Source organism: Podarcis filfolensis (assembly GCF_964270895.1).
Source record: "Podarcis filfolensis genome assembly, chromosome: 17".
Lineage (NCBI taxonomy): Eukaryota > Metazoa > Chordata > Lepidosauria > Squamata > Lacertidae > Podarcis > Podarcis filfolensis.
In genome coordinates this window covers 29,175,598-29,196,114 of record NC_139621.1, presented here as the reverse complement: position 1 = coordinate 29,196,114, position 20,517 = coordinate 29,175,598, and the positions used below count along the sequence as shown (strand labels likewise).

The 20,517-nt window shown below is 44.1% G+C and overlaps 1 protein-coding gene across 2 annotated transcripts in view; it reads right to left on the bottom strand.

Annotated features, from left to right (window-relative positions):
• ABCA1 (ATP binding cassette subfamily A member 1) overlaps nt 1-20,517 on the bottom strand; it is a 108,754-nt gene that overhangs the window by 13,833 nt on the left and 74,404 nt on the right. For both annotated transcript variants that reach the window (XR_014542954.1, XM_083592615.1), the window contains exons 21-41: nt 20,335-20,474; nt 18,897-19,034; nt 17,262-17,482; nt 15,701-15,773; nt 14,694-14,896; nt 13,554-13,602; nt 11,828-11,938; nt 10,792-10,940; nt 10,216-10,340; nt 9,318-9,416; nt 8,100-8,289; nt 7,368-7,462; nt 7,139-7,171; nt 6,580-6,685; nt 5,697-5,771; nt 5,235-5,404; nt 4,818-4,995; nt 4,200-4,315; nt 3,966-4,110; nt 1,892-2,015; nt 354-483 (exon numbers count right to left, since the gene is read on the bottom strand). Coding sequence is in view for 1 of the 2 variants with exons in the window: in XM_083592615.1 (XP_083448741.1) it covers nt 354-483; nt 1,892-2,015; nt 3,966-4,110; nt 4,200-4,315; nt 4,818-4,995; nt 5,235-5,404; nt 5,697-5,771; nt 6,580-6,685; nt 7,139-7,171; nt 7,368-7,462; nt 8,100-8,289; nt 9,318-9,416; nt 10,216-10,340; nt 10,792-10,940; nt 11,828-11,938; nt 13,554-13,602; nt 14,694-14,896; nt 15,701-15,773; nt 17,262-17,482; nt 18,897-19,034; nt 20,335-20,474 (2,670 nt within the window). In the remaining variant the exon portion in view is untranslated. The remainder of the gene's footprint in view (nt 1-353; nt 484-1,891; nt 2,016-3,965; nt 4,111-4,199; nt 4,316-4,817; nt 4,996-5,234; nt 5,405-5,696; nt 5,772-6,579; nt 6,686-7,138; nt 7,172-7,367; nt 7,463-8,099; nt 8,290-9,317; nt 9,417-10,215; nt 10,341-10,791; nt 10,941-11,827; nt 11,939-13,553; nt 13,603-14,693; nt 14,897-15,700; nt 15,774-17,261; nt 17,483-18,896; nt 19,035-20,334; nt 20,475-20,517) is intronic.

The window sequence follows — 20,517 nt, the reverse complement described above, 5'->3', positions numbered from 1 at the left end:
TAAGGTTGAAACTCACTCTTTAGCTAATAGTCAGCTCCCCGCACACCCTGGAAATTAACACACAATTCCGCGAGCCACTTCCCACCTTACATTTTAAGGTGTGGACCTTAACATTTGTAGGGAGTTTATTTTTGGCTGAGGAGTGGGATAAAATGCTTTTGAATGAATGAAGCATGGGTTTCTGGTGCTATCACTGCTCCCTGTGTTTCCTCTTTTCTGACTTCACTTACTGTGGGGAGGGGTGGTAGAGACACTTGTCTTGGCCGCGCTCCCCCCCCCAATTATTTGGATCCTCAAAATCTGCATATGCCTTTCCCCAGGATGGGTGTTCATTGTCCCAAAGGCTATCTTACCTGGATTTGATAAAGAACCTGTACTGGATAAGCACAGTGATGAGGAAGAAGACGACTCCTTCCACAGCCATGGCGAAAAGATTCCGTCCCACCAGGTCCCAGGAGAGAGGAGAGACAAAGCGGTTCTCGCCTAATGGGGAAGAGCAGAGGCTGTCATTCAACTGTCCGATCAGACGTCTAGGAAGGTTCCCTATTACAACACTGTATGCAACAAGCTCGTACGTAAGAGCAACACACACTGTACTGATCTTTAATATACCTCAGATGTTCATCACAACAGAGACACAATTCAAACACTCAGCAAACCTGATGGCTGGCATCTGAGATGTTCTAACGCTGATTTCAGTCATCTGCAAATTACCAAGGATTTTTTCCACAGGAAACCCCTGAGTTTACCTCTGATCTAAGAGTCAATCCTGGCTCCCCAGTTTGTAAACATGATACATCGACTAGAAAATGTGAATTTGTTGCCGCTTGTTACACATACAGTGGTACCAAGGGTTACAGACACTTCGGGTTACAGACACTTCAGGTTACAGACTCTGCTAACCCAGAAATAGTACCTCGGGTTAAGAACTTTGCCTTCAGGATGAGAACAGAAATCGTGCAGCGGCAGTATGGTGGCAGTGGTAGCTATAGTGGTACCTCAGGTTAAGAACGGACCTCCAGAATGAATTAAGTTTTTAACCTGAGGTACCACTGTACATTAAAGCATCTTAGAATGAACACCTAAAAGATTGGTTGTGTGCAAATTGGTTCTCATATTCTGATCTTCCTGACAAACAGTACTTTTGAAAGCACATTCCTGTCCCAAATTGTTGCAAAGTTATGCTTGGAACTACGTTGAGTAAAGGCTGCTGAAATATCTGAAGACAAACAGGTGACCAGTTAAGTTTTCCAATGGTTGGGGTGGAGAAGAGCATAATTCTTTTGGCCTCCCTCTACACTGTGTAAAATGGTTAAGAATTGCAGAATAAATAAGAGTACACAAATGCACTTAATTTGCATACTTTATACAGGTTGTAAAATTCAGTTTCCTCAGTGCAAAATGTGGGTTGTTTGATTTCAGAGTACCCACCCAACAGTGCCTTACAGCCCAAGTCTCCACAATCTAGGAAGTGTTGAGAATTCCATTCCACCTTAAGGGACAGACGTGTGGAATTGTTGCATGTCATATGTCTGTTTACATTCCAGCACAGTATGCTGGGAACTTCCGTTTGTGTATAGTTTCCTGTTTTGCTTTGGACACGAAGGAGATCAGACATGTTTTCCTTTTGTCCTGATCTATGCTGAATAAACCTGCTTGTAAATATGCTCACACAGCCTCTTGTGTCGCTTCCGTTTGCGCGGCGTTTTCTCTGCTGCATAGCGTGCTCAGTCTTCTGAAGCCTGGGCCGCAGATTTATGCTGCACCAAGGACCGGAGTTCGCCTGGCACACTGGCCGATGGGCTGGAGCCAGCTGGGGGCCTGCCAACTGCCCCCATTTCCTTGGGTACATGCCAACAGGATGATGCCACTAGGCCAACAGTTCACTTACCAAATCTTTCTAGGGCATCTGCCATAGCTTGATTTTTCACCATGTCAATCAGGCCCCGGCCCAGGCAGAAATGGGGGAAGATGAGGAATACTGACTTCAGGATGTCATTGATGTTGGTCAGCTTCTAAAGATACAAAATCAGTGGCAGTCAGTTGCTTGGAAATTTACCACGACAACGAAGAAGGGACACATATCAAGAGGCAGAGAATGGAAAAACTCAGAGAACTTATCCAGAAAGAGTGAAGCATGCACCCACTGAAATTAAAGACTAAACTGATTTCGAGATTAAGGACTTATTTCTTTGGCATAAAAGAATTCAGGTTGGTTTTGGGTTAAAAATGTGGCAGATTTAAGGGCAACATCGCATTACTGTAGCCAAAATTAATGGCTTACCATGAGCGAACAGGGTGCTAGTGCATGCAGCCCTGAAGCTCTGCTTTTCCACTGATACAAGCAACAGGCCATCAAGCCTTGGCTTGCTGTTACATACGAACCACGGTTGTGCTTTGTTTTTCCTGAACATGCCAGGTTCAGACTTTGGCTTCCTCAACTTTTTCCCCAGAAAAAACAAATCACAATCCCAGTTTGGACATGACAACAGTACAAGCTCCATGGCTTGTTGCTCTTGTCTGTGCAAGGAGAGGGGCAAGGCAGGAGCAACTGGGCGGTGTTCACTAGCATGCTGCTCGACTTACTCTGACAGGCAAATTGGTCCACTGTGTTCAATCCAAATGGACCGGAACCTTCCAATGTTGAACTCAGAACCTGATCTGGTTCAGATGTCACACAAGAATGAGCCTAGATGCATGTCAGAGTCACACACTTTTCTTTTACTCCAGCATGGCCTCAAGAAGTGTGGAAGCTTTTGCTACTGTTTTGGATAAACCGCAGCTTTTGTTTCATCTGAAGCCAACAAAACTGTGCTTAATATGAACTATGGTTTGTTTGGAATAAGGCAGCTTCAAACCATGGGTTATATGAAGCTGGCTTGTTCCAACAAACTATAAATTAAGGGAAACTTCAGTTTAGGGTTTGGATGTAATGCTGAACTGTAGATAGTTGAAGCAAAAACTTCTAATCTCCTCCTCGTGGCCATGCCAGAGGGGTGTGAGAGCATGTGAACCTAAGGCTCACCTAGGCTCCTTGTCATCCAGGGACATTGTACAAAAGGAGAGCGGTTGCCCCTATGGATCCAGCTATATTTTTTTCCGTACATTTTCCTTGGAAGGGATGGCATAGCAGCATGTCTCTTCACTCCCAGAGGTATTTGCGACTGCATTTTTAATGTGATCTTGATAGGTCCTGCCTGGATTTCTAGTCACATGCAAAGGCCATTACCTGTATGTATTCACATGTTTGTGTACACACTGGCTTAGGGATATGGGGTGTTGAGGGGCGCCCCACCTCGGGTGTCATGCCTAAGGAGGGTGACAAGATTGCCCCCCCCCGGGTGGATCACCAACGCACCAATCGACGCAGCAGATCCGCTCGGGGAGCAATCTTGTCACCCCTCGGCGGATTGCCGACATGTTGCTCCATTTGGGGGGGCCCACGCGAGGCTTGCGGCAGCCGCCCCCACATAAGGATTGCGGCAGCAGCCCCATGGGCAGGTTGCTCTGCCCCCACCGCACCGGGTACCAGAGGAACTAGCTACATCCCTGTGGTTACAGTGTTAGGCTAGGAGGAGAGGGATGAATTCCTTAAAGCAAAATAGAGGGCAAACGAATTACCTGAGCATCTATACTTCAGTTTCCTCCTAGTCTCTTTCACCTACTTCTCTATTGCTACAGAATGTACATCCATTCCTTTCGCTTATCAACTCAAACATGTATTTTTTTTAAAGGATTCTGAATTCCGGCAATATTTCTCAATTGGAATAAATCAGGAAATCTAAGCAAAATCACAAAGATGTGACTAATTCACCTTTTAGCAACCATCTAGTATTTCTGCGCTGAAATCTGAAAGGCCACGGAGCAGGCTGAATTAATCAATTCAACTTTTATCAAATCTTTAAAAAAATAAATAAAGCACAGCAAACAGCAAAGCATGCTGGCTGCGGCCACCAAGAACTCACATTGCTGGTGAAAAGCTCGAGGACAAAAGTGGCCACACTCCCATTAATACCAATGAAGAGGTTCACACTGGTGAGCACCACGTATGCTGTGCTAGGGATCTTGAACACAAAGGATGCCGGGTACATGAGAGGCGTTATGGACCACCTGGGAAACAGAAAGGATGTGACATTAAGGAACCCCATTGCTACATCTTGATCGGTCGTCAGCACCTGAGCCGAAAGGGCCTCCCTTACCCATAGAGCAAGAGGAGAAGAGCCAGCACGGGAAGGTTGCTTGAGGACACGTAGGATTTCTGCTGGAAGCCAACGAAGATGATGATGACCAAGGTGGCTGGAACTACATAGTTGCACTGCAAGTTGAAAAGAGAGGAAGGAAAATGCAATCAGAATAGCTCCAGCTTAAAGGATTCAAATGACCATAGGCAGGGTAGGGCTTTTCCCCTATCATAGAAACATAGCTGTCAATGTTTCCCTTTTTTAAAGGGAAATTCCCTTATTCCGAATAGGATTCCTCGCAAGAAAAGCGAAAAGTTGACAGCTATGCATAGAAAGCAACCCTAAAGTCAAGCAACGGACAAAACTGAGCTTCTCCAGACTGCAACCACAGTGAGACAAAGATGGTGCAGGAAGCAGAATTATTTCTCCTTCGCACAACACTGTCAGGTAGATGGACAGAAAAGGGAAGGAAGCCTGATGAGACTTCATGATGCCTATATTACTCTCTTAGCAGGTCAGAGTGTGGGGATAGGCATGCAATACACACTTCAGATGCACTCTTTGATAGAATGTGTTCTCTCTCTAAAGACAAAAGTGGGGGGGGGGGGAATAATGCAGAAACATATATAGCCTTACCATATCCCACACAAAATTAGCCAGCCAGTAGGTCACTGGCTTCACACCACAGATGAACTGAAGGTGCTTGGCCTTAGTGACACGCTCCTGGATCAAGAAAACCACAAAGCTGGCCGGGACAAAGGACATGGCAAAGATGACGCAGATGGAGACCAAAACATCCACCGATGTCGTCATCCTGAGCAAAGAGAAATTTCAAAAGAGGGTGAGAAATGAGCTTGTAGATTTGACCGGGTGTACCGTAACCCGTTGCTCAGCTACATCCTTGGTTAGGAGTACCCATGGAAACAGGCCAGTTTCTACCACGCCCTGTAGCTGCCGAAGCAGAAACTGGCCCTAACTCTCCTGTTTAATTTTAAGGAGGTCATTTCCCCTCTCCCCTTATCCTCTCCCCATCCACCCGCTTCCGGGACGTACAAGGCAACTTCCGAGAGCTGCTGCTTGGTGAGGTTCAGAGGGTGGTTGAAGGCCGTGATGCCGTAAGCGCTGGGGTCCTCTCCCTCTTGCAGGTTGGCGCGCAGAATGGCATTGTTCATTATGTTGAGAAAGGCGCTGATGGCGTGCCAGCCTTTGTTGTTGAACCACACCTGGAAAGGGCGCACAGTGGAATTAACAAAGAGTAACGCAGAAGCTCTTCACTTCGGGAATCAAACTGTAGACGCTCCCCACCGGTTTATTGCAAATTTGGCCTTTTCTCTTTCCAGGTTAATTTCAAACATAGTAAGAGGAAAGGCTTCTGGGTGTCTCAGTGAAGCATGCCTTCGATTTTATTTTATTATCAAGTGCTTTAGCTATTAAACTTTGAGAGAAGCCTCTGTGGACATTCAAGAACAACTTGCACCTGGGCTACCAGGATACAGAACAAGCAGATGGAATTACCTTTACATTATCATTCGTGTCCATGCCCTTCATGAAGCTCGACAGGCTGTTAAGGAACCGTTCTCCAGAGCCCCCCTAAAAGGGATAATAACAAAGAACATGAATTGGAATATGCTTGTGTGGGGGGGAACAATCCTACACAGGTATACTCAGAAATACCCTTGAGTTCACTAGGGCTTACTATAGAATTGCAATCTTACGTACCTAAGTTTTTGTTTTTTTAAAAAAGATATTTATTGGAGTTTTACAAAGACATGAATTTAAAAGATCATATAAAAAGAAAGAAATACAATAAAAGAAACATAGAAAAATACATAAAATAAGAAAAGGAAAATAAAAACAAATCCATTTTTGTAACCCTAACTCATTATCTTATTTCCTTGGCCTCCTCACACCTCCCCTTTTTGTATTCCCATTTAAATAATCAAATCAGCAAATCCTTACCCTCTTTCGTTTATCTTAACTCTATATCTTAACATATTATAACTCTATATTTTCATCCATTTATCAATTCATTTTTGCATATTCTTATTAGCTTTGTTGCTAATGCCACTTATTTTCAATCCAACATCATTTTAACATTCATTAATTTTACAGTGTTTCTGAAGATAGTCTTTAAATTTCTTCCAGTCTTCTTCCACCAACTCTTCTCCCAGGTCTCGGATTCTGCCAGTCATTTCCGCCAATTCCATATAATCCATCACCTTCATCTGCCACTCTTCCAGGGTGGGTAGCTCTTGTGTCTTCCTTGCGTACCTAAGTTTGCACTGTTTAGCTGTTTTAGAATTCCTTCCTACCCTTTTCCAAAAGACCACCTGAATTCCAAATCAAGTAGCAAGGCCTAAGCCATTTATTTTCGCATAGAAATCTCTGCTCTGTTTACCTTGGCTATTTCCAAGATTTTCTTCACTTGCTTGATTGCTTCATTAACTTCTTCACGGCGAGGGAGCACCAGAGAGCTACTGGCTCCCAATGAAAAGCCACCATACCTGGGAACACATTAAACCAGATTAATTTTTATGGTTTGCGTATATGAGTCTTCCCCCTCCATTAAGAGACTTTTGCTTTTCTTGTCAGCAATTTCAGGTTTGCAATCCTGGTCTGCTACTCAACAAAAAGAAATTAAATTGTTGGGATGCACAGCTCTCTGGAGCCTCACACTGACTGAGATAATAAAATAATAACGTACACTATAATCTTGGACATAAAGATGCCTGTTGACATATATACATACAGTGGAAAGCCATTTCGTACATGCCTGTGAGTCACATTATCTCCCAGTGGTCAGATACACTGAGTGAATAATTACTGGGTAAAAATAATGGTCTAATCCTGCAAATGTATTTCAGGAGTTCCTATCATTCTGAAACTAGAGGCAGGAGTGGGGCATTTGGGAATGAACAAGCTTCACCAAAAAAAGACAAAGAGAAAGGTGTATTTACCTGAATTCGTTCACCCAAAACTTATTGCTCAAACTGTGAATGCAAAAAGAAGAGAAAAGGGGGTTGTTACGTCAGACACAATGAAGTAAAGCAGGGACAAACATAGCAACCTCCAGATGTTCTCGGACTACAACTTCCATCCTCCCTGACAGGCTGGGGTAATTGGAGATGGAGTCCAAAAACAACTGGGAGGACATCATGTTGTTAAAGCATACTGCACATCAGGTACCTTTTCCCGATGATCTGTGCATAGGTCTTCACCAGGTAATCAGAAATGTTGCGACCTGTCAGGTTTTGCAGGATATCTGTAGTGTTCAGTACTCTCTGCGGCCAATGCGGGGGAAAGAAGAAACCGAAAAGATAAATCAAGGGTTTTATTGGCTATGAAATACCTCGAATGCTGTATGTCATTCATTTGGTCTACCTGAAATCTAAAGCTATGAAGAAACATAGAGCTTCTGTGTGGAAACCTGATGGAATTTAATCAGCTCTTGGCTGATTAAAACAAGATATAGCCATAATGAGAAAATTAGACAAAGGCACCATGGCATATCTAAAAACACATGTTAGGTGCCCACAGGAAGGTTCAGTTCTTGCTGCACTGAGAGGCTGATCCTTTACTCTGGAACTGTACAGGATCCGGTGAGAGTGTTTTGACTAGTTATTGTGAATAGCTCAAAAGCCTCTTTTATTCAGACTATAAAACGTTACTCTTGAATATAAATATATGTTATACTTCATTATTATCATCATTGGATGTTTTGAGTTGCCTGGTGTGCTTTGTTAAGTGTTGGCAGAAAGTGTTTATTTTATTATTTGTTTATAAAAAGATATCTATATGCTGCTAATTTATTTATTAAAAAACCAGGGCAGCTTACAATTGTACATAAAAAGCATATGTCACATTACACACAAAAACCTAGCCTTTTCTACATACCAAAGTAACCAAAATATTTTTTACCTGGGGAGGAGGGAGGCCACCAGCTGCTGCAGGGCAAACTGGGAGCATCTTCTTCACCTTCTCGTTGCTACAGACGCACGATGGAGAGGGGTTCTCCATAGTCCAATTGCCATTCTGGAAGATTTCCATCAATTCCTCAGGCACAGGGTCAGTGGTCCAGCCCTCTTCGCCTACTGAGCAAGGAGTATTCCTGCACAGAAAAAAGGCAGAGTCAACATCAAAGCGTTTCAGAAATCATATCGTCCACCAGGTTGTCTTTGTCACCTGCTATGCTCTAGCAGCTGTTGTGGTCAGTCCATCTGTTGCACTTCTAAGTTGCGCTTTAAGTAGATTACGGTTGAGAGGAAATGGGTTATAATAAAAATGACAATTGTTGTTGTGTTTATGGTTCGCCAAACTTATAACTTCAGGAACGGTATCATGCTTCAGGTGATAGTTACGATGCTGTGATGTGATGAGTGGCCAGAAGGGACAGGGCAGTGAAGCCCCACTTTAAAATACTGGAAGCCTAGGCTGGATCTACAGCGGTACCTCTGGTTGTGAATGGGATCCATTCTGGAGGCCTGTTCACAACATTAAAAGAGCGCAACCCGCAGTGGCGCATCTGCGCACGTGTGGCTTGCGATTTGCCCCTTCTGCGCATGTGTGTGACGTCATTTTGTGCTTCTGCGCATGCTCAAGCAGCAAAACCCGGAAGTAACCCTTTCCAGGTACTTCCAGGTCGCCACAGGACATATCCTGAAAGAACGTAACATGAAGCAGATGTAACATGAGGTATGACTATATATTGATCTTCTAAACATTGTTAACAGAACGTTCTATAACTCTTAATGGCAGTTTTCCATTGCTGGTGGCTTGCTGCTCTGAAGCGCCCTCTGGTGTCACATTTTAGTGACGTATTTTTAACGTCGTAAATGACGGGTGTAGATCCGACCCTATTCAGCGACTTCTCTGGGCTGCTGAGATTTTATCATGATTTCACCATAGCATGCACTTCCCAACGTATTGTAACTGATAGGCTAAAGTTTCAAACAGAGATCCTTTTCATAAGCTGCATTCTGGAGTCAACGCCACCTTCGGCAGCTCCCACAGAATCAAGATATACACACACGCAGCCTTGACAATAACTTCAAAGAGAGGCATTAAGGAAAGAGAGCGGACTTCTCCTCCAACGCCAACCCCCGCTTTCCACAAGGGTTTTGCAAAGGTTCCACTTACGGAATGGAGTATCCTTCCATGCAGCGGGTACCGAAACCAGGTTTGTTGAGGAGAGCATCCAAAAGCTTCTGGGTTCCAGTGTCTTCTGGAGCATCATTGCTGTGGGACCAAAGACACCATCAGGGGCCTGAACTACAGTGCAGGCAGAGAAAGCAACCAACACACTGAGGCATAGGAACAGAGAAGCATTCAGGGAGATGAAGTCTTTGCTTCAAGCAACAGTATCTGTGCCTTATTGTTAATACTTTTATTGTTTGGAATGGCACAAATTTTATTTGGGCAGGAAGGCTAGGTAATACAGTGGCACCTTGGTTCTCAAATGCCTTGGGACTCAAACAATTTGGAACCCAAACACTGCAAATCCGGAAGTAAGTGTTCTGGTTTGTGAACTTTTTTCGGAAGCCGAACGTGCTCCGTTTTGAGTGTTACACTTCCAATTTGAGTGCCACGCTTCCGTTTTGAATGTTATGCTGAGGTGAGTCTGTTTTTGCTATTTATTTCACATTTTTGTGGCTCTTTTGTTTTTGTGACTGTGTGGAACCCAGTTCAGCTACTGATTGATTGATTGATTGATTGATTGTGTGACTTCAGTACATTATTTATTGCTTTCATTTTATGGATCAACGGTCTCGTTAGATAGTAAAATTCATGTTAAATGGCTGTTTTAGGGGTTGTTTTTAAAAGTCTGGAATTGATTAATCCATTTTGCATTACTTTCTGTGGTAAAGCGCGCCTTGGTTTAGGAATGCTTTGGTTTTGGAACAGACTTCTGGAACGGATTAAGTTTGAGAACCAAGGTGCCAGTGCAGTAACAAAAAAACAGCTGGCGTTCTCATCGCACAGTTCACATTTTACTTCTATCCTCCCTCCCACCTCCATTGCAGAGTTTGATACGTACCTGATAAACGTGTACTGCTGATCATACATCCATGGTTGCAACTCCAAGCTGGGATATTTACCAAAGGGAGGCACAATCAAACTGAATATAAGAGCAATGCAGACGAAGACCGCTGGGAGAACAATCTGAAAATTATAATTGGGAAGAGTCGTTCACATCAAATGTTCTGAGAAATAAGAATGCCCCCTCACGCTCACACTGGGACTTGGTTCTTCCCACTTCTAAAACCTTGACACCAACAGCTGAGTCAACTTGGTCACTGAATTGCAGACTTATTTAACCACACTGCCCTCTGGCGGTAATGATGACAAACAAAACTCACTAGCAAAAGTAGCCTGCTTAAGATTGGATTAGACGGGTGTTCATATCAGTTCTGCTTTTTCAAGTCTGCTAGCTGCTATTGAGTGTCAGCTAAACGGATTCTATCAAATTCCAAAAACAACCTGGGTGAAAACTTGCCTGTAAGACAGAATCTGTCTCAAGCGGTGCATTTATGAAACAAGAGGAAAATGTTTTGAGAAACCAATAAAATACAACCCACCCACCCCCTTTTGTAGCAGGCAGAGCCCATCTCACCTGGGCAAAGAAACCTTTCCTGCTGCGTTTGGCAATAAGCAGCCTCTTCCAGAGGAGAGCTACAAACTGCTGCTGCATCAGCTTCCAGCCCTTGATCTGGCTAGATCCTTTGCCATCCATCCCACTCAGCAGGTCGGTCTCTCGGGATTCTGCAGGCAAACAATTGCAGGTCATGAAACACTCACCCCTCTATCCCCTAAGCCAAGCAATCTCCCCTAGGCAAGATATGTTCTCTGATTTAACCTGTTCATCAAATGCAAGAAGCAGGATGAATATTTAAGCAGGGAGAAATATATTACATCATCCAAATGTTCTTACAAGCTTTTGAGGTTGAAGGCACGCCAGCTCCTCTTGCCTTTGATGTAGCTGAAGGAAAATGCTGGCAGGCACACAACAGAGAAACCCTCACCAATATTGCTAACAGACTTGTACGTGGATCCATAATGCAGTTTGTCTGGCCTACATTTATGGAATGCTGAACTTGCAGTTATAAGCCTGCAGAGATAAGGCGTTGGGGACTGCTCTTCTTGGTCCATTGTCACACTTGGCTAGAGGTTTTATGGGGTTCTGTTGGCTGGCTTGGGCTGTATTGGGACTAAGAGCCGGCTCACACATGCATGGAAAACACTTGACTACTCATCATTTGACGATTCAGTCTGATGGTCCGACATGGCCATCAGGTGATTAACATGTAGGGTGTACATCATGGGTAGGCAAACTAAAGCCTGGGGGCTGAATCTGGCCCAATCGCCTTCTAAATGCAGCCCGCAGACAGTCTGGGAATCAGCGTGTTTTTACATGAGTTGTTCATAAACTAAGCTGTTCTTAAACCAAGGTACCACTGTAATATACTTCAGTAAAGGGAGACCAATTATGGGCTCTCCCTTCCTGGACTTTTCAAGCAGAGGTTGGAGAACCATCTGCTGCAGGGGGAGGGGTCCCTCTAGTTCTGGATTTCCTCCTACACGCTCTGGGTTGAAGTAGCCCCCATCCGCCTGGCTCCATGAAACACACAGGGACCCTTTTCATCTTTTACCTGGGTCCACGTCGGAATCATTGGGGTCAAAAGCATCATCTTCTGTGAATGGACGGAGGCAGCTTTGCCTGTCTCCAAAGACGCGGTTTCTTCTGGCTGGTAACGTACCATCTGAAAGGGAAAGCTCAAGAGTTAGCTTACTGAGGTTCAGCTGGCTCCATCTTCTTCTAACGCTAACTAGAGAAGTGACACTAATGAACTGTTGCAGCAGGAAGTCTTCAGGTGGGCTTCCATTTTGTTTCATTTTCTCAGTAGTAAGAACCCTAGATGGAATGCAGCTTCAAGGAAACAGCATGTGCATTCTTCAGGTTGCAAGGGAAATGTAAAGTGTTATGAGATGAATGCAGGTTTGGTTCAAAACTGAGAGTTGAATAGAGGGAGAGAGACACACCTCTCTAGGCCAGGGGAACTTGTGCCTCCTCTCCCTCCTCAAAGGTTGATTCACTACAACTTCTATCATCCCTGGCCACTGGCAATGTTGACTGGGGCTGCTGGGAGTTGGAGTTCAGCAACATCACACCCAAACTCCAGCCCCTCGGGCTTGTCAAGGCTGGTCCAAGACATTTTGCTGCAAATGTCCCCCCCCCCCCCTTACAGGTTAAGGTGCACAGTCAAAGCAGGTCAACTCCTGAGGCAGAAAATCTCACAAGTGCCTTTCCCTCCCCTAGCAGTTCATACACAACAAAAATCAAGCAAACAAACAATAATTTGCTGCCTTCTCATGACACTCAAAAACAGCTGCCTGAGTTGACTGCCTCACTCTGCCTAAGAGCAGGGCCGGCCCTGATGGGTTTCTGAATATTCTGTGCAGCCACGCTAAGGGTAAACACAAATGGTATAGCCCCTTAATGAAAGCTACCCCAAAATGAAAACAGCAATGCCACCAACCCAGCCACATTAAAGGATCACCAAAGCACCACTCCACAAATTCCTGAAGGTCACTATTGCTGATGTAGAGTTTCACTGTGCTTGGCATGGACTTGACCTGTGTTTGAACTGAACCACGTGGTGAAAGGATTGCAAACAGATCTGAATCTGATATGTGTTGGAAATGCAGAGAAGTAGAAGAAACATTTTTTTTCATACGCAGTCAACATGCAGAATAGTTAAGGAGTATTGGGAAACGATACATAATGAGATGCGGGAGAAAAAGTTTTTAAAAACATTCACCCCAAAACCAGAGGCATTCTTTCTGGGAATGGTGATGAGACAGAGGTGCCCAGGATCCAGAAAAACTTGTTTATGTATGCAACTACAGCAGCTCGGATTTTGTTAGCCCCAAAGTGGAAGGTGAGAGAGAGGCCTAACCAGCAGAATAAGAGAGCAAGAAGATCAAGTATATAAAGAGGAGTGGAATTTTTGTGTGGAATATTTGGAAAATAACGCTAGCAGGATTAAAGTAAATTTAATTGGGGTGGGGGGAGGGGGAAGGGACTAAATTAAATGGATTTTTTTTTCTTAGAATATGCAGAAATTATGGAAATTTTTTAAAGAACCATGGAAGGGGAATGAGGGAAATTGATGAATGTATGACTACAATGGTGGATATTTAATGATGGAAATGCATATCTGAAAAATTTCCAATAAAAATCAATATTTTAAAAAAGGATTGCAAACAGGATGGACACAAATGAAGTGCTGCCATGCAGAAATATATTTTTTTTGGCAGGCCCAACACTGGGGACCATAATGTCTGAATAGTCAGATCCACCAACATCATATTTACCTGAGGTTTCTGCATCCACACCATGTTCCTCTGCCACTTTGAGAAATATCTGCAAGGGAGAAATGTTGAAATGACTGCACTCACCTTTGTTAGCCACACAATGGGACCTACTTTCCCCCAAAGATCTCTGTAATTCCCTCCCTCCCGCTTCAGAGCACACTACCAATAGAACATGCAGGGGGTGAGCCATCTGAACCACAACAAACTGCTTTCAGTTTCGGGCAGGTTTATACAACTGAGAGAATTGCATGGCAAAGTTTCTCTTGGATTAATAATTTCAGGCAGCAGGTGAGGGAATCAGACTTTTTGATGGGGTTGCCTGAATATGCAGAGAAAGCACATGCCTCCAGAACTGCTTGGTGGAAATCGAAATTCACCCACACATTTTGGACAAAGGGTCTCCAATACCATTTCCAAAATTGTTAAAACAACCTCTCTCGCCAATTCCAGCTATAGCCCTGCTCTCATTTAAACCTAGATTCTGATCTTACTATTCAACATAAAGATCTAACTTTTCCTTCTACTGATGGCTGCACGTTTGGTGATAGTGTGCTTTTGGAAATCCCAGGCTGAGCTTCCCCTTAACGCATGGTTCAACAATATCTGGGACGTGGCTATTTCAGTGCGAATAACTGGGCTTAGAAAGGTAGCAAAAGGTGTTATAAAGAGAGACACCTTTGATGAAACCTGGTCCCCCTTCTTTTCATACCTGAAGGAGCATCTCCACCCACATCGTTCTGCCCAGACACTGAGGTCCAGTGCCGAGGGCCTTCTGGTGGTTCCCTCACTGCGAGAAGCCAAGTTACAGGGAACCAGGCAGAGGGCCTTCTCGGTGGTGGCACCCGTCCTGTGGAATGCCCTCCCACCAGATGTCAAAGAGAAAAACAACTACCAGACTTTTAGAAGACATCTGAAGGCAGCCCTCTTTAGGGAAGCTTTTAATGTTTAACAGACTATTGTATTTTAATACTTTGTTGGAAGCCGCCCAGAGTGGCTGGGGAATAAATAATAAATTATTATTATTATTATTATACGTAAGAGAACTAGATAGCAAATTGTTCCTCCACCACCGCTAAAGAGAGAGAGAGGGAAAAAAGAATTGCTGGTATTTCTTCAATAGGAAGCGCATGGCTCACATACCTCTTCCAGAGTCGTCTCAGAGATGCCATAGCTGGAAATGCCAAGGTCAGAGAGGCGGTCATCAATCTCATGAAACAACTCCACAAAAGCTCCCTCTTTAGCGGCTTCATAGGGCAGAACATAAGTTATCTCATGGCCAATGTCTTCCACCAGCCTGGCTTCAGGGACATGCTTCATAATGAGATTAGAAATTGCAGAAACATCTGGAAGAACCAAGATATCATCAAATTCCTCCACTGCTGAAAGTTTGCTCTCCACCACACTGATCAAAAACCAGATTTTTTTAATATTTGAGGATTTTTGATCCATTTCTCTGGGCAACATCCTTGCATATAGGCTTACAAGTATACACTCGTAAGGAACCCATCTTTTAGCACAGAAGAACTTACCCTCTGAAACTCCCCGCACATTGAAATTCGGCAGGCAACTTCACTGTACTGTTTAAGACACGTGCTAAAAACTTTGTTTAGTCAAGCCTGCCCGGATATGTAAAGTTGACATGCATTTAAATAGGTGGCTTTATCTTTAAAATGTGTGTTTTTAAACTGCTCCTTTTCATTTTATTTTTTTGTTAAGTTGGTTTTTAACTCTGACTTCTATTGATAATTTTAATGTATATTTTATGTAAGGCACTTGGAGGTTTTGTGATTAAGAAGTATACAAATGTCATTACGAAAATAAAGTAAAATAAATGATGGAAGATTGATGGTAAATGAAACAGAGAGGGGAGGAGGAGGAGAGGAAGAGGAAGAAGAAGAGGAGGAGGAAGAGGAGGTATTGGATCCAAGGCAATAAATAAAAATTGCTGGGGAAAGCAACAGAAAAGTGACAGGGTGAAAACCTTTTTTAAAAGAAGGCACTGAGGAAGCCAGGCAGATGAGATTATTGACTAATCTCAACAATAATTTAAAAAAATACAACAACCACCACTCTGGTGGCTTAAAATTATAAAAGGCAGAGAAACAAGAAACAACCTGAATGTTTTGTTATCTTTTAAAATCCCTTACCTATTGTCAAGGTGTCACTTTCATGGTCACTGCCAAGTCCAGCATCTGAACTGCTCTGAGACACACTGTCATCCTAACGAGAAAAGAAAAGGCGATCCAATTATCTCTTATCTGAACAAAGTCAGGGTGGCTTTTTAAAAGAGAGAGAGAGGGAGAGGAAAAAATACAATTCTCAAGAAACAAAAAGGACACTGATATTATGTCTCTAAGGAGCCTGTGTGGTGCAGTGGTTAGAGTGTCAATCTAGGACCTAGGAGATCAGAGTTGAAATCTCCACTCAGCCTTCAAGAGAAAATGGGGTGTGGAGAACCATTTACATACAATACACTGAGCTCCTTCTATGACTACACGCTATGATCAAACTGCATTATTGTACAGACTATAGGGATGCAGATGGCGCTGTGGTCTAAACCACTGAGCCTCTTGGGCTTGCCAATCGAAAGGTTGGCGGTTCAAATCCCCGCGACGGGGTGAGCTCCCGTTTCTCGGTCCCAGTTAGCAGTTCGAAAGCTCGGTCCCAACCTAGCAGTACGAAAGCACGCCAGTGCCAGTAGATAAATAGGTACCGCTGTTGCGGGAAGGTAAACGGCGTTTCCATGTGCTCTGGGTTCCGTCACGGTGTCCCGCTGTGCCAGAAGCTGTTTAGTCATGCTGGCCACATGACCCAGAAAGCTGTCTATGAACAAACGCCGGCTCCCTCAGCTTGGAAGTGAGATGAGCGCCGCAACCCCATAGTCGCCTTTGAGTGGACTTAAGTCCAGGGGTCCTTTACCTTTTTTCTTTTACCTTTTTTATTCGAGACATATAAAAAAATAAAAAAAATTGTCCAGTAGCACCTTAGAGACCAACAAAGTTTGTTCTTGGTATAAGCTTTCGTGTGCATGCACACTTCTTCAGATACACACTAAGCTTTTCATGCATGTACAGGAAAGATTATAGCAAGAACAAACTTAGTTGGTCTCTAAGGTGCTACTAGGGATGCTGGTGGCACTGTGGGTTAAACCACATAGCCTAGAACTTGCTGATCAGAAGGTCGGCGGTTCAAATCCCCATGATGGGGTGAGCTCCCGTTGCTCGGTCCCTGCTCCTGCCCACCTAGCAGTTCGAAAGCACGTCAAAGTGCAAGCAGATAAACAGGTACTGATTCGGCGGGAAGGTAAACGGCATTTCCATGCGCTGCTCTGGTTTGCCAGAAGTGGCTTAGTCATGCTGGCCACATGACCCGGAAGCTGAACGCTGGCTCCCTCGGCCAATGAAGCGAGATGAGCGCCGCAACCCCAGAGTCATGACTGGACCTAATGGTCAGGGGTCCCTTTTCCTTTACCTTTAAGGTGCTACTGGACTATTTTTTTATTATTTATATATTTCGACTGCGTCAGACCAACACGGCTAACTAGCTGAATCTAGAACCTTTTTTATTGTACAGACTATTTCTCGTCGTGGGCTAAAGGAATAGGATATGTTACTTGAGGGACCCCAAAATCTCCCCATTGTTTCTAGAAGAAATCAGCAAACTGTGCCCCTCCTCCTCTCCCCTTGACAGCACTTCTGAAAGCAGTACCTTTTTTAGGTAAGACACGGTGCTGCTACTGTTCCTGTAGGAGCTGAGTGAGGAATCCACGTCCTTCTTGACTAAGGTCAGATAATATCCAGTCCCCAACTGGTTCTTCAGGAACAGCGAAGAGCCAACGCAGCACAGTTTGCCATGAGAAATGATAGCAATTCGGTCTCCGAGGATGTCCGCCTCGTCCATATGGTGTGTGGAGAGGATGATGGTGCGACCTGACAACCAGGAAGAGAAGAAGCCAAATAGACCAGACTGGTTTAGTGACTGTGCACCCATATATTGTTCCTAACAAATGGCAGCTTAAAGAAAGCTGGTTTACATTAAGGAAACAGCATAGCCCTACAGCATCATAGCCCCAGTCCAACTGTGGGAGAGTGGAGGGGCTGTGGTTGCTTTTGGAGACCATAAAGAAGGCTGATCGCCGAAGAATTGATTCTTTTGAATTATGGTGCTGGAGGAGACTCTTGAGAGTCCCATGGACTGCAAGAAGATCAAACGTATCCATTCTGAAGGAAATCAGCCCTGAGTGCTCACTGGAAGGACAGATCCTGAAGCGGAGGCTCCAATACTTTGGCAACCTCATGAGAAGAGAAGACTCCCTGGAAAAGACCCTGATGCTGGGAAAGACTGAGGGCACAAGGAGAAGGGGACGACAGAGGACGAGATGGTTGGATAGTGTTCTCAAAGCTACCAGCATGAGTTTGACTAAACTGCGGGAGGCAGTGAAAGACAGAAGTGCCTGGCGTTCTCTGGTCCATGGGGTCACAAAGAGTTGGACACGACTAAACGACTAAACAACAACAAATAGAAATGAGGGATCTGGTTGCAGATCTCCACTAATTCGTCTAGTTTGACTCAAGTCTTTAAAAACAGCAACCCATGATTGAGCTCTCTGTTCATACTAACTTTAATTAATTAATTTTTAATTGCTATACAATTTTGTAACATGCAGAGAATTGCATTGATAGAGAAACCAGAGATTGGAACTGAGGGAAGTGAGGGGTGTGGAGGGTGGGTTTTTTATGGGAGTTAGGAGGGGGGGAATTAAGGATGGTATGTTTTAAGATAATATGTTTTGTTTAAATTCCTAATAAAAATTTAGTAAAAAAATTAAATATATAAAGGTCTCATATACCATGAAGCTAACAGATGCACAGATTTCAGCCAAATAAGTTCTACTGATATTTGCCAAAATTGATACAGGCTGATGCAATAGGAGTCTTATCAACATCACAATAAACTTTATTTTACTGAAGAAGAAAAAACAATTAATTTTTAATTAAATCTCTTTTTTTTAATTCTAAAAAATGAGAAAAACACATTTAACCAGGATTTTTAATAGAACAGGGGTCTTTTTAATACTGATACAAAAATAAAGAAAAGGACAGTCCTCTCCAACCGTTTGCCAATCTTCTTTCTTCAGTTCCATTTGTGGATCCATTTTCAAATTGCACGTTAACTTACTTATATAGGAGAAGGAGAAAGGTGGGGGTCTAAAATCTCTAAAGGCCAGCAAAACCAGAAGGGAGTCATCAAAGAGACGTCAGGGAACATGGCTGCGATGCAGAACCACCATACCATAGAGATGCAACTTTTCACTGGGTTGCAAGAGGAAAAGGCAAGTGGTACCTTGGCGATATTTCACAAGCAGCTCCCAGATCCCTCTGCGAGAATAAGGGTCAACGCCAGCCGTTGGCTCATCCAGAATCACAACCTTAGAGCCGCCTACAAAGGCCAAAGCCACTGAAAGCTTTCTCTGCATACCACCTACGAAGCAAAAACAGACAAGATTCAGTCTAATTTAATCTAGGATTCGATTCCGCTTTACCTGGGGTGGTCTGTGGAACTGCTGCTATGCACTTATGTGAATGCATGCATGGTAGAAGAGATTTAGGTCTAAGACAACATTCCCCAGCCTACTGCCCACCAGGTATTTTAGGCTCCCATCAGCTCCAGACAGAATAGTCAATGATCAGGGTGTATGGGCAATCTATCTGGAATATATTTGTATTTTGAGGAGTTAAGTGATTTGACTCAATTGCCCTCTCCTGCCTCCTCTTCCTTCCCCCTCCATATCTCTTGTTAAGCTCCTTGATGGTTAGAAGTGATAGTGCTGGGTACCTTCTTTGATGTTGGACATGGTTTGGACAAAGTGAGACATTGGGTAAAAGGTAAAGGGACCCCATTAGGTCTAGCCGTGGCCGACTCTGGGGTTGTGGTGCTCATCTCGCTTTATTGGCCGAGGGAGCCGGCGTACAGCTTCCAGGTCATGTGGCCAGCATGACTAAGCCGCTTCTGGCGGACCACAGCAGCGCACGGAAACACCGTTTACCTTCCCACCGGAGTGGTACTTATTTATCTACTTGCACTTTGATGTGCTTTCGAACTGCTAGGTTGGCAGGAGCTGGGACCAAACAATGGGAGTTCACCCCGTTGCAGGGATTCGAACCGCCGACCTTCTCATCGGCAAGTCCTAGGCTCTGTGGTTTAACCCACAGCGCCACCTGCGTCCCTCTCAAGGCATTGGGAGAGGGTGGCTAATGAATAATCTGCACACAGCTAGTAATGTAGGACTGCACATAGCCAGTGAGGCAAGCCACAAGGGCTAGCTATGTAGCTATCAATAAATTGGATGGCTTGGGGCAGGGTTTTGGAGAAGCCCATGCATGGACTGATTGGCCGCAGGGGCCTTGCAACCCGAGGCTACCTGGGGGAGCCACTTGGCCACTTCTTGAGGCTTCCAAGTGGCAGGTTGAAGTGCATGCTTGGTACACATATACTGCTTGCTTTTTAGAATAAAATATTTTATCTTCTCTCTCACTTGTGTTTTGTATTGCTTCTGAATCTCATTTTAAAAGAACCACCTTGCATGTGGCAAGACACAGGGATGGTGGGAGTCACAGTCCCAAAACATCCACGGGCATTTGGCTGCCAATTATTGGAAGCCAACAGACAGATTAGATGGGTCTCAGGCCTGATCCAGAAGATCTCTTGTTATGCTTTGCATGCAGGGGTATACAGGGCAAGGCAAACAATAGTTGCATTTGGCTGAATAAATGAAATTTACCAGAGAGTTTGCTTGTCTTTGATTTGAGTTTATGAGGCAAACCAACATCTATGGCCATCTGCTTCATTTCCTTTTTCACCAGCTTTTCCGACAGTCCCTTCAGGCGCGCATAGAACCAGATGTGTTCCTCCACTGTCAACCTAGGCGTGCGGGGAGAACAGCCACATTTTGGTAAGAAAAAGC